This window comes from Salmo trutta, chromosome 5, assembly GCF_901001165.1.
Source record: "Salmo trutta chromosome 5, fSalTru1.1, whole genome shotgun sequence".
NCBI classification, from domain to species: Eukaryota; Metazoa; Chordata; class Actinopteri; order Salmoniformes; family Salmonidae; genus Salmo; species Salmo trutta.
Window position 1 is genome coordinate 59,466,498 of NC_042961.1, and position 14,725 is coordinate 59,481,222.

Sequence of the window (14,725 nt, forward strand, 5' to 3'; positions counted from 1 at the left end):
ATTTGTTTTCTGAGGTCTTGGCTAATTTCTTTTGATTTCCCCATGATGTCAAGCAAAGAGGCACTGAGTTTGAAGGTAGGCCTTGAAATACATCCACAGGTACACCTCCAATTGACTCAAATGATGTCAATTAGCCAATTAGAAGCTTTTAAAGCCATGAGCACATTTCCTGGAATTTTCCAAGCTGTTTAAAGGCACAGTCAACTTAGTGTATGCAAACTTCTGACCCACTGGAATTGTGATACAGTGAAACACAGTGGAATTGTGATACAGTAATATGATAAATAATGTGTCTGTAAACAATTGTTGGGAAAATTACTTGTGTCATGCACAAAGTAGATGTCCTAACCGACTTGCCAAAACTATAGTTTGTTAACAAGAAATTTGTGGAGTGGTTGAAAAATGAGTTTTAATGACTCCAACCTAAGTGTATGTCAACTTCCGACTTCAACTGTATATACTGTATTCTAGTCAAGGCTTATCCTATTCAACTATTGCTGTACATTGGCTATTCTTCAGATATGCTACATATTCTATCCATCTACTGTCCATATTGTCTACACATCCCATCACACACATTATATATATTTATAAAACGGGTTGGTCTAATCCTGAATGCTGATTGGTTAAAAGCGCATTCCAGCCGGTGTCTATTCCACAAGTTACCACCGGCTAAATCTATGACGTTAAAATGCCTATTTACTCTGTTCCATCTGACTGCGCAATCCACTTTCTCATCAGCCCAGCCAGGCAATTTATAAACTTGATCTTCACTATAAAATACATCTACACATTATCCTACATTTCTTTTAGACTAACATTTAGTTTTCAACAGCGGAGATTTGTATAAACCTTGCTGTCTGTCTCTCCGACATTTGCAATATTGTTTAAACATTCAAATTCAATCTCCAGCTGTCCCATAGTAATGAATTTGTACAGCAGGGACCGGGAGTCGGGAAGAGACAGACAGGCAGGCAACGTTTCTCAGCCTGTCGAAATCATGAATCATCTGGCATCATTTTTATGGATATGAATACATTAATCAAAATAACGTTTTTAATGAAAGTATGTCAATCATTATTTGAACATATCTTATTGCTACTATAAACTCTTTACCAGCTTAATTAGAGCAGTAAAAATATATGTTTTGTCATACTGGTGGTATATGGTCTGATATACCACGATTGTCAGCCAATAGGCATTCAGGGCTTGAACCGCCCAGTTTAAAAATATTTAAGTGATAATGCCCTGAATGCCTATTGGCTGACAGCCGTGGTATATCATACCGTATACCACGGGTATGACAAAACATATATTTGTACTGCTCTAATTACGTTGGTAAGGAGTTTATAATAGCAATAAGGCACCTCTGGGATTTGTGGTACATGGCCAAAATACCACTGCTAATGGCTGTATCCAGGCACTCCGCGTTGCATTAGAACAGCCCTTAGCCGTGGCTACTTTGAAGAACCTCAAATAAAAAATACAATTTCAATCTCAAATATAAAATATATATTGATTTGTTTAACACTTTTTTGGGGCTACTACATTTATTGCATTGTTTTGATGTCTTCACTATTATTATACAATGTATAAAATAGTAAAAATAAACTTTTGACTGGTACTGTATATACACCTGCTCGTAAAACAGTCGAACGCTCCAGTCCCACTGTCCTTGCAGACACCTAAAAACAAAACAGTTCCCTACATATCTCCAATAACACGCCTCAAATATCCCAGTGACTATACCATAATTATATCTTTATCAATTATGGATACATTATTTTGGTTATGGTTTCAGTTTGATTGTGTAATAGTTTGAATAGTTTTGCACTCTTCCTGGTTTTAGTTTACACCATGTTCCATGAGTTAAGAAGAGTTCAATAGCAACAAACGCGATACAGTTAAAATACAGAGCAGTTTGTGTGTGGGTTGCTTTGCGTGTACCAGCTGATGGTAGTCTTTTTTAGGACGATATTGAATTTCAGCCTACAGGGTTAATTCTGTGCAGCCATAACTCGCTCATCGATATCAGGACTTTTGGAGGCGGTGCAGCGATGGTAGAAGACTACTACTTTAACATTTGTTATTTCGTCCGACGCTACATTGTAACTCGCCAGAACATTTAGAGTTACATTGTAGCTAAAGTTTTCTATCGCCTCTAAACTTCGTCTTGTGTTGTTCGTCGTGTCAAACAATAGAGATATTTGTGAAGTAGGCTAATGCCGAAGCGAGTCTCGGGGTGAACTTTTCTCTGCTCAACCACGAAAACGGACGATTATCATCAACCCAACAACATGAGAAGTCGAAGCAACTCGGGAGTGAAACTGGACAACTATGCCCGGATAGTGCATCAAACCATACTCCGACATCAAGTGAGGGTTGTTTATGTGTTGTCCCTTCTGCTAACGCTATATTTGTTTTAGGGCCATCCATTCTAACCTCTAAACTAACCTACTATCTGTGGGCGGTGGGACATGTTAACTGTTACACACACCAGCTTGTAGAACATTCATGTTTACATAGCGTGATCACTGGTTTTAGAGAAAGCTCACAAAAGCTCCCCTTGAAACGACGTATCACTTATTCTTATTGATTTCTCTCTCTCAATTTCAATTTAAGGGCTTTATTGGCATGGGAAACATATGTTTACATTGCCAAAGCAAGTGAAGTAGATTATAAACGAAATGAAAAACAATAAAAAATGAAATAAACAATAAAACATTAACAGTAACATTACACTCCCATAAGTTCCAAAAGAATAAAGACATTTCAAATGTTATATTATGTCTATATACAGTGTTGTAACGATGTGCAAATAGTTCAAAAGGGAAAATAAACAAACATAAATATGGGTTGTATTTACAATGTTTGTTCTTCACTGGTTGCCCTTTTCTTGTGGCAACAGATCACAAATCTTGCTGCAGTGATGGCAAACTGTGGTATTTAAAAAAAAAAAAAAAAACATTTTATTTTACCTTTATTTAACTAGGCAAGTCAGTGAGGAACAAATTCTTATTTACAATGACGGCCTAATTCACGCAATAGATATGGGAGTTTATCAAAATTTGATTTGTTTTAGAATTCTTTGTGTATGTGTGTAATCTGAGGGAAATATGTGGCTCTAATATGGTCATACATTTGGCAGAAGGTTAGGAAGTGCAGCTTAGATTCCACCTCATTTTGTGGGCAGTGTGCACATAGGCCGTCAAAGACAGGCTTTCTCAATAGCAAGGCTATGCTCACTGAGTCTGTAAATAGTCAAAGCTTTCCTTAATTTCGGGTCAGTCACAGTGGTCAGATATTCTGCCACTGTGTACTCTCTGTTTAGGGCCAAATAGAATTCTAGTTTGCTTACTTTTATTGTAAATTCTTTCCAATGTGTCAAGTGATCACCTGTTTTATAAGACTCCAAGATGGCAGACTGAACACAGCGGTGCAGATCGCCTCAAGATAAAAACGTAATATTCAATATCTGTAAGTAAGACTATATATTAGCACTTCTTATACTCATAACGTTCAATCTGGAAAACAACACAAAAGAAATCATAAGGCTTGAGAAATCTATCGTCAAATATTACAAAAACAAGCTACACTCAAACATGACGGAGATTCGATTATGTTCGTTGTTACATTAGTAGAGGAGCACTATAGCCTGTCATAAACATCCTCCCATAACTCATCATTGATAGTCAGACATCCTCCCATAACTCATCATTGATAGTCAGACATCCTCCCATAACTCATCCTCCCATAACTCATCCTCCCATAACTCATCCTCCCATAACTCATCATTGATAGACAGACATCCTCCCATAACTCATCATTGATAGTCAGACCTCCTCCCATAACTCATCCTCCCATAACTCATCATTGATAGTCAGACAACAGTCCTTTTCCCTGATTCTTATCAAATGAGTAAAGCAGGATCCCCCTTTCTCAGAAACAATTCTAGTAATATGATATTTTCCCGTTGATGGATTGTGCTGTAGCAAGAAGGGTCTCGACTTCATTCAGCTGAGCTCTAAACCTCCCCTTGGAAGTAAATGAGGAAGTTACGTGTCTAATTTGAAGATTAAAAAAAATAATAATTTGAATCTTGGCACATTGAATTCACTGCAGAGCTCTTGAAAGGATTTCAGTGTAGTGGTGTTCTGATGAAACAGGACTGAACAGGTCGTAGAGGATGCCAAAGATGAAAGTTGGCATCGCTCAGGGCTTTTTCCAAATCTGGGTTGTATATTATAGGCGAGTGAGAACATTTTTGGGAGGAAATGCCAAGGTATTTCTTACAGTCCCTCTACGCTAGTAGGGTGCTGTAAATCACAGAGGTTTTGGCCATGTTGCCCACTTCACTAAAGTTATTAATGAATATAATTGAGCTTAGGGGCAATGAACCACAGGATTGGGCTTCTATCGGAATCCACATTGACTCTTGTCTGTTCTGTGATCCATATTAGTATGTTGTGGATTTGGGCAGACCAGTAGTACAATTGAAGGGAGGGAAGGGCAAGACCACCCTTAGATTCAGGTTTCGATAGAGTGGAGAACTTGATCCTAGTTTTTTTTTTTTATTGCCCCATATAAATTTGGTGATGCTTTGGTTAGTTGTTTTGAAAAAGGAAACTGGGAGATAGCATGGGAGCATCTGAAATAAATAGTTAAATCTAGGGAGGATGTTGATACGAATAATATTGATTCTTCCGACTAAGCTGATTGGGAGGCAGGTCCAGGTTTGGAGATCTTTCTTGATTCGATCCAGGCGTGGGAGATAATTTTCCTTGAAAAGGCAATTCAGATCAGGTTTTACAAAGATCCCAAGGTATTGAAACACCTGCGTCTTCCATTGGAATGGACTTCATAGAGCTGTTGAGTGTAAGATTGAGAGGGCAAACAGTGGATTTGTTAAAATGTATTTTATATCTTGAAAACTTTCCGTACTGAGCAATTGTGTCTAACACGGTAGGGATTTCTCAGGGTTGAATATGTAGAGCAAGACATTACCTGCGTAGAGTGAAATCTTGTGCTGAAGGCTGCCTGCAGAAACACCCATAATACTTGGATTGCTCCTTATCAACTCTGTCAGAGGCTCCGCCCCCAACAAATAGAGCAGGGGGGACAGCGGGCATCCTTGTCTTGTGCCACGTCCCAAAGGGAATCTGTCAGAGTTCAGGTCGTTAGTAGTCACCATGGTTTTTGGATGACAGTATAGGGACTTCATCCATTTAATAAAGTTTGGGCCCATATTGAACTTTTCTAAGACTGAGAACAGAAAGCTCCACTCCATTCTGTCGAACGCCTTCTCAGCATCCAGTGAAGCCAGCAGGACAGGTGTCTTCTGTGCGTTTTACTTGATCAATAATATCAAAAAGACGGTGAATGTTATCACTTATGAATGTTACCTGTCTCTAATAAATCCTGTTGGGTCCGCTTTTATTATTTTTGGGAAGCAGTGTGTTTAGTCTTTTGGCGAGCAATTTGGTAATTATTTTGTAGTGGAAATCCAACAAGCTTATGGGCCGGAAGGACGAGCAGGATAGAAGCTCCTTGTCTTTTATAGCAGCACTGTAATAAGGGCTGTGTACATAGAGTCTGGGAGAGCTCCATTTTTGCAAAAATCATCCAGCATTGGCATGAAAATAGTGCTAAGCTGGAGCCAAAAAGCTTTGTAGAACTCTCTGGGGAATCCATCTGGGCCTGGGGACTTATTAGGTGGCATGGAGATAATTGCTTCCAGGACCTCCTCAGGAGTGAAGGGGGAGTTGAGATCTTCTTGGTTGGTTTCTGATCGTTTTGGTAGCGAGATTCCCTCTAGGAAGGAATGGAGTTCTGCATCTGTATGTTTTTTCTAAGAATGATATAGTTTGCAGTAAAAATCATGAAAGTTAGATTGATCTTATTTGGATCGTATGTGACCTCGTCCTCTGCTGTTCGGATGGCCGTGATCGTACGCTCTGACTGCTCTTTCTTTAAAATTGGTAAGCAAGAAATCTACTAAGCCTGTTTCTATACTCATGGTATTTCTGTTTTAGTTAAGTTTATTTTTTTATCTCCCGAGTATAGTCCAAGTTCAGTTTGGCTTTGGCTACTTTAAGTTGACTCCAGGAGGTGCTGTCTGGGGATTGTTTATGTACTTTTTCACAGCGTTCCAGCTCCCTCTCAAGATCTAGCCTGTGTGCTTCCATTGATTTTTTTTTCTTAAAGGAAGCATATGCAATTAAATGACCTCTTAGTGTGGCTTTGGCAGCGTCCCATATTGTGGACGGAGAAACAGGAGAGTCTTTGTTGTCTTGTGTGTAGTTGTCTATCCATGTAGTAACCAATGTATGGAACGCTTCGTTTGATGACATGGTGTTGAATTTCCAGCTCTTTGACCATGAGATGTTTTTGCAGTGGTCAAAGCGGAGGTGGGCAAAGGCATGATCTGAAAGTGATATGGTTCCGATTGTACACGTGGCAGAATTTATGAAAATCTTTGGGATAAAAATGTAATCTATACGAGAGTAGGTGTTATGGACATTAGAGTTGTATGTATAGTCCATAGATGAGCTATTAGTCTCTCCAGATATCTATCAGTCCCATCTCTTTAGTAAGACAGTTCAACATCTTTGCAGATCTAGGATTTGTGGTGGGGACTTGAGATGATTTGTCCAGGGTTGGGTTGAGGGTACAATTATAATTTCCAGCCAGCACTCCAAAGGAAACACAATGCTCATTGAACAGGGTTGTCATTTGACATGAAAGCAGGAGTATCCGTGTTAGGGGCGTAACGTTAACTAACTCACTTTTGTACATACCTTATTTTAGCGGCCAAAAAACGTAATACTTCCAGATCAAATGTAATATCAATACCATTTGTAAAGCACAATTTCTTCCCTTTCCAACAAAATCAATGACGAGACCTTCATGATGCCCACCTCTGCATGATTCAAGAAGGCGATGAGCCCCGTCGGATCTTTTTAAAAATGGCGGTGATAGTGAAAAGGAGAGAGATGTCGTATGGGGAAAACAGCATTTTTCACCCGATCTGTCCAACTTATCACCTCTAAAATGTAAATTTACATTTACATTTTAGTCATTTGGCAGACGCTCTTATCCAAAGCGACTTACAGTAGTGAATGCATACATTTCATACAATTTCATACATTCTTTTTTCTGTGCTGGCCCCCTGTGGGAATCGAACCCACAACCCTGGCGTTGCAAACACCATGCTCTACCAACTGAGCTACAGGGAAGGCTAAAATAAAACACTATAAAGAGTTTATATAATATGTCATTACATACCTATTTGAAGGTTTGTGTCGAATTTGAATCGGGTTTTTAGGTCGGTGCTAAAGTGATCTTCAGAAGTAAACAGCGGCTTTGAGAGTCGTGATAGCTTGCAGTGATGACGCAAAAACTGACTAGGTATCCCTCTTATCCTGTCCCTCTCTTGTTTTCAAACGGTGATAAAGTGCTACACCTGGTGGAGAGAGGCTGTACGACACCGAATGAGTTGCGTTATGGGTGCTGTACGTCACGATTCCTGGTTTGAGCCCAGGTAGGGGCGAGGAGAGGGACGGAAGCTATACTGTTACACTGGCAATACTAATGTGTCTATAAGAACATCCAATAGTCAAAGGTATATGAAATACAAATGGTATATAGAGAGAGTCCTATAATTCCTATAATAACTACAACCTAAAACTTCTTACCTGGGAATATTGAAGACTCATGTTAAAAGGAACCACCAGCTTTCATATGTTCTCATGTTCTGAGCAAGGAACTTAAACGTTAGGTTTTTTACATGGCACATATTGCACTTTTACTTTCTTCTCCAACACTTTGTTTTTGCATTATTTAAACCAAATTGAACGTTTCATTATTTATTTGAGGTTAAATTGATTTTATTGATGTATTATATTAAGTTAAAATAAGTGTTCATTTAGTATTGTTGTAATTGTCATTATTACAAATAAATATATACATTTAAAAAATCGTCCGATTTAATTGGTATCGGCTTTTTTTGGTCTTCCAATAATCACTATCGGTATCGGCGTTGAAAAATCATAATTGGTCGACCTCTAGTTTCCATGCCATCTGCCAGTGAGTTTTCCATGGATAGGATTCGCCCTTTTGCCTCAACCATCAACACGCGGCGCCTGGATATCTTGTTGTTGATGTCAGGCAAAGCATTTTCCAGGGTTGTCTCCTTGCCCCCTATCGCGCTGAGCTGAGAGTTAATGCCATCTAGTTTGATGTTGAGTTCTGTACATTGGGATCTCAGCTCTGAAAGGATGTCTTCGACAGAGTGCGAGGTTGGCAGTTGTTGGGCCTTGGGAGGGGATGGGTCCTCTTGCTCCTGGCTAATGGCGCTTGCTTTTTCTGAAGCTAGCTCTTGAAGGCTTTTTCCGCGGCTATTGCTCGAATCCGGGTAAAGATGTCACCTTTTTGTCGTCACCATGACTTTTTGACTAAAGCTAATGGAGTTTTAACTTTAAGTGGAGGTAAGATTAAGAATTGGAAACTACTTGTTGTACTTAGTTCATGTGGCCATTTCGTTCAAGGGTCACGTGACTCCCCCCCCCCCATAATACTGTTTTAAATACCTCAATGGACCGTAAAGGGAATCACACTACAAAACTATCACCCTCATGATTTTTAAGTAATTCATGCGAATTAATTACTTAAAAATCATACAATGTGATTTTCTGGATTTTTGTTTTAGATTCCGTCTCTCACAGTTGAAGTGTACCTATGATAAAAATGACAGACCTCTACATGCTTTGTAAGTAGGAAAACCTGCAAAATCAGAAGTGTATCAAATACTTGTTCTCCCCACTCTACATGGTGGATGCTTAATATCCTGACCTAGTGAGATATACATGGTGGAGGCTCAATCAAGCTAGTCGTCTTGACATTGGCACCAAAAGTTTAAAAAGTGTTGAAAGGGGACAGAATGCGGTCGGACCATCAGATAGTATTACTCTTACTGAATTTCCAAGTGGGCGAGGATATTGGAAATATTATCTAAGCCTATAGGATGATAACTTGTTTCTAACTAGGACAGAATAATTTATTACTGACTTTTTCCGACATAACATAGGTACAGCAGATTGTATGGGACACTTTTAAATGTGCCTTTAGAGGCCATGCAATTCAGTAATTCAGCTCTAAAACAAAAGCAATTTAGGTCAAAAGAGTCTATATTAACAAAGGAAATTGAAGGTCTAACAGAACAGATAGCAATAAAAACTGTACCATAGAGACTCAGAATAAGTTAGAGGAAAGACAAAAAGAAATGGAGGAAGTTATTGAAGAAAGATCAAGTGTAATATATTATAAAAATTAAGCAAACTGGATGGAATATGGGGAAAAATGCACCAATTTTTTTTTTAAATCTTCGACATAGAAATGCCTCCAGAAATAATTTACTGAAACTTGTTACAAATGTCGGAGTCACCCATGATTCACCAAATTATATTTTGAAAGAGGAAGCAAAGTCCGTTAAGCATATGTTTTCATCTCAATCTCCATCTCCGCTAACCAACGCTAATTGTATGGATTTGTTTTCTATTAATAATGTAAAATTAACAGCTCTACAGAAAGACTCATGTGAAGGTGAAATTACAGAGGAGGAACTTCTTGATGCAATTAAAGCCTTTAAGGCTGGGAAAAATCCAGGCCTGGATGGCATACCAGTTGAGGTATACCAAACTTTTTTTGATATACTCAGAGGACCGTTATTAGCATGTTTTATCCACTCCTATGTAAATGGTAGATTATCGGACACTCAACAAGGTCTGATTTCATTATTACTGAAACAGGATACAAGTGGGAAATATAAAGAACCAGTCCATTTAAAAAATTGGGGTCCCCTTACACTTCAGTGTTGTGATGCAAAAATTCTAGCAACATGTATAGTGCATATAATTAAAAAGGTATTGTTGGATATTATTATTTCTAATCAGGCAGGTTTTTTACATGGGCGATACATTGGAGAAATATAAGACAAGTACTGGAAACAATAGAACATTATGAAAAATCTGGGAAACAAGGCCTGCTATTCATAGCTGATTTTGAAAAGTCTTTTGATAAAGTTCGACTGGAGTTTATATATAAATGCCTGGAGCATTTAAATTTAGGAGAATCTCTTATAAAATGGTTTAAAGTCATGTATAGTTAGTTACCCTAGGTGTAAAATAGTAAATAATGGCTACTTCTCTGAAAGATTTAAACTGTCAAGAGGAGTAAAACAAGGTTGTCCACTATCGGCATATCTATTTATTATGGCCATCAAAATGTTAGCTATTAAAATCAGAAACAACAATAATAAGGGGTTAGAAATCCAGGGCTTAAAAACAAAGGTGTCATTGTACGCTAATGATTCATGTTTTATTTTAAATCCACAAATTGAATCCCTCCACAGCCTCATAGAGGATCTAGATACGTTTTCTAACTTCTCTGGATTACAACCAAATAAGGACAAGTGTACTATATTACATTTTGGATCACGAAACTTTTACATTACCGTGTAGTTTACCAAATAAATGGTCTGACAGTGATGTGGACATACTCGGTATACATATCCTGAAAGAAAGAAATAATCTCACTACAATACATTTTTATAGAAAGTTAGCAAAAATAGATAAGATTGCTACCATAGTCTATTTGTGGAAAAGTCCTCCTGATTAACTCTTTAGTCATGTCCCAGTTTGCTTATGGTCTTGCCTACACCTAGTGACCTATTTTTTTTATTTTTATTATATGAGTAAAAAAAATATTCAATTTTATTTGGAACGGCAAGCCAGACAAAATTAAACTATTTTATATAATGAATATGAGTTCGGAGGGCAGGAATGATTGAATATTAATGCATTAGACCTCTCACTAAAGGCTTCAGTCATACAAAAGTTATACTAAAATCCGAACTGGTTCTCTAGTAGATTAGTAAGAATGTCTCATCCCATGTTCAAGAATGACATGTTTCCCTTTATTCAAATTACAACCATGCACTTTCAGTTATTTAAAAAGGAACTAATCTCCCAAATATCACTATTTTTAAAACAAGCCATAAAAAGCTGGTTGCAATTTCAATTTAATCCACCAGGGGAAAAAAACAGAACAAATCATACAACAAATATTGTTGTTAAACTCAAATATAGTAATAGATTAAAAAAACATTATACCTCCCCTTTTTTTAAATCTTTTTCTTTTATAATCTTTAAATTATATCATAAATAGTACTGGTGGAGTTACGTCACACATGCAGCTAACACAAATATATGGAAATGTCTGCTCTACTCAAAATTACAACCAACTAATTGCAACGTTACTGCAAAAATTGAAGAGGCAAGTGGAAGGGGGAAAAAGTAAGGAACTTGTCTGTCGGCCCTGCATTAAAGACCATAATTGGTTAAAGAAAATTGTGATGAATAAAAAAGTATACCAGTTTCATTTAAGGACCAAAAAATTGACAGCTGTGCCATATAAATTGCAAAATAGTTGGGAAGAGATTTTAGATGTACCGATTCTATGGCACATTGTTTATGAAATGGTACGCAAAACAATGCCGGATCCAAACTTTGAATTTTTACATTTAAATTATGATACAAAATTCTTGCAACCAATAGAATGTTCTATATATGGGGGTTATGTATATGGGGGATACAACCTTTCCAGCTCTGCAGATTTTGTTGCAAAGAGACAGAGTCATTAGATAATTTATTTTGGTACTGTAGTGCATACACACTCACTCCAATTATACAAAGTGGGTACAGGTCTACTGCATGATAGGAACAGGAAATACTAGACCGACTGTATGGGCTTACACACACACACACACACACACACACACACACACACACACACACACACAATTATGGACAGTAACAATGAGCAAAAAATTATCGTCATAATACTTTAATTTTAGGAGAAGGGGGATTCAACTTCATATGCAAGTAGATATAGTTTACCCTAGCAGTTTCTCATTTTTACATGGTGGGTAAAATTGCTAATCATTTTAAATCCCAAATGAATGGCACAGTCGGAAGGAGAAGTTTCATTTCCAAAAGTTACAAGCTGTCAAAACCATTTGTTTTTGAGACAGGGGTGTCACCAAAATGTGTTGTATTCATTAGGTATGTCGTAGCTAACTTTCAAAGATGCATTAAAAGCTCAAAACCTTTTTCAACAAAAATGACTATTATGGCAATAACTGTGGCCATTTGCATGACAAATTGTTGTAACCAAAAATGTCCATTATATCACAGCCCCATCAAATCAAATTTATTTATATAGCTCTTCTTACATCAGCTGATATCACAAAGTGCTGTACAGAAACCCAGCCTAAAACCCCAAACAGCAAGCAATGCAGGTGTAGAAGCACGGTGGCTAGGAAAAACTCCCTAGAAAGGCCAGAACCTAGGAAGAAACCTAGAGAGGAACCAGGCTATGAGGGGTGGCCAGTCCTCTTCTGGCTGTGCCGGGTGGCGATTATAACAGCACATGGCCTAGATGTTAAAACGTTCATAGATGACACGCAGGGTCAAAAAATAATAATCACAGTGGTTGTAGAGGGTGCAACAGGTCAGCACCTCAGGAGTAAATGTCCATTGGCTTTTCATAGCCGATCATTCAGAGTTAGAGACAGCAGTTGCGGTACAGAGAAAGAGTCGAAAACAGCAGGTCCTGGACAAGGTAGCACGTCCAGTGAACAGGTCACGGTTCCATAGCCGCAGGCAGCACAGTTGAAACTGGAGCAGCAGCATGACCAGGTGGACTGGGGACAGCAAGGAGTCGTCAGGCCAGGTAGTCTTGAGGCATGGTCCTAGGGCTTAGGTCCTCCTCCTCCTCCGAGAGAATTAGAGGGAGCATACTTAAATTCACACAGGACACCGGATACGACAGGAGAAATACTCCAGATATAACAGACTGATCCTAGCCCCCCGACACATAAACTACTGCAGCATAAATACTGGAGGCTGAGACAGGAGGGGTTGGGAGACACTGTGGCCCCGTCCGACGATACCCCCGGACAGGGTCAACCAGGCAGGATATAACCCCTCCCACTAGCCCCCACACCACTAGAGGGATATCTTCAAACTACCAACTTACTGCCCTGAGACGAGGCCGAGTATAGCCCACGAAGATCTTCCCCACGGCATGAACACGAGGGGGGCGCCAAACCGGACAGGAAGATCACGTCAGTGACTCAACCAACTCAAGTGACACACCCCTCCTAGGGACGGCATGGAAGAGCACCAGTAACCAGTGACTCATCCCCCGTAATAGGGTTAGAGGCAGAAAATCCCAGTGGAGAGAGGGGAACCGGCCAAGCAGAGACTGCAAGGGCGGTTCGTTGCTCCAGTGCCTTTCTGATCACCTTCACAGCCCTGGGCCAGACTACACTCAATCATAGGACCTACTGAAGAGATGAATCTTCAATAAAGACTTAAAGGTTGAGACCGAGTCTCCGTCTCTCACATGAGTAGGCAGACCATTCCATAAAAAAATGGAGCTCTATAGGAGAAAGCCCTGCCTCCAGCTGTTTGCTTAGAAATTCTAGGGACAATTAGGAGGCCTGCGTCTTGTGACCGTAGCGTACGTGTAGGTATGTACGGCACGACCAAATCGGAAAGCTGGGTAGGAGCAAGCGTATGTAATGCTTTGTAGGTTAGCAGTAAAACCTTGAAATTAGCCCGAGCCTTAACAGGAAGCCAGTGTAGAGAGGCTAGCACTGGAGTAATATAATCACATTTTCTGGTTCTAGTCAAGATTCTAACAGCCGTGTTTAGCACTAACTGAAGTTTATTTAGTGCTTTATCCGGGTAGCCGGAGAGTAGAGCATTGCAGTAGTCTAATCTAGAAGTGACAAAAGCATGGCAAAACATTTTTGCATAATATTTAGATAGAAAGTTTCAGATTTTTGCAATGTTACGTAGATGGAAAAAAGCTGTTCTTGAAACAGTCTTGATATGTTCGTTAAAAGAGATAAGAGTCACAGTTTTATTTGAGACGACTGTACAACCATCAAGATTAATTGGCAGATCTAACAGAAGATCTCTTTGTTTCTTGGGACATAGAACTAGCAACTTTGTTTTGTCTGAGTTTAAAAGTAAAACATTTGCCGCCATCCACTTCCTTATGTCTGAAACACAGGTTTCCAGGGAGGGCAATTTTGGGGCTTCACCATGTTTCATCGAAATGTACAGCTGTGTGTCGTCCGCATAGCAGTGAAAGTTAACATTATGTTTCCGAATGACATCACCAAGAGGTAAAATATATAGTGAAAACAATAGTGGTCCTAAAACGGAGACAAACTGATATCTTTCCGACAGCTAAGATCTAAACCAGGCCAGAACTTGTCCATGTAGACCAATTTTGGTTTCCAATCTCTCTAAAAGAATGTGGTGTTCAATGGTATCAAAAACAGCACTAAGGTCTAGGAGCACGAGGACAGATGCAGAGCCTTGGTCTGATGCCATTAAAAGGTAATTTACCACCTTCACAAGTGCAGTCTCAGTGCTATGATGGGGTCTAAAAGCAGAGCGTTTTGTATACATTGTTTGTCTTCAGGAAGGCAGTGAGTTGCTGGGCAACAGCTTTTTCTGAAAAATTTGAGAGGAATGGAAGATTCGATATAGGCCGATAGTTTTTTATAATTTCTGGGTCAAGATTCGGCTTTTTCAAGAGAGGCTTTATTACTGCCACTTTTAGTGAGTTTGGTACACATCCGGTGGATAGA

General features: G+C 39.0%; 1 protein-coding gene across 2 annotated transcripts in view; it reads left to right on the top strand.

Annotated features, from left to right (window-relative positions):
- Nucleotides 1–1,881: 1,881 nt before the first annotated feature.
- Nucleotides 1,882–14,725, top strand: part of phka1a (phosphorylase kinase, alpha 1a (muscle)) — a 53,671-nt gene continuing 40,827 nt past the window's right edge. For both annotated transcript variants that reach the window (XM_029754510.1, XM_029754511.1), the window contains exon 1: nucleotides 1,882–2,375. In XM_029754510.1, coding sequence (XP_029610370.1) covers nucleotides 2,298–2,375 — 78 coding nt within the window. In that variant the 5' untranslated portion in view covers nucleotides 1,882–2,297. The remainder of the gene's footprint in view (nucleotides 2,376–14,725) is intronic.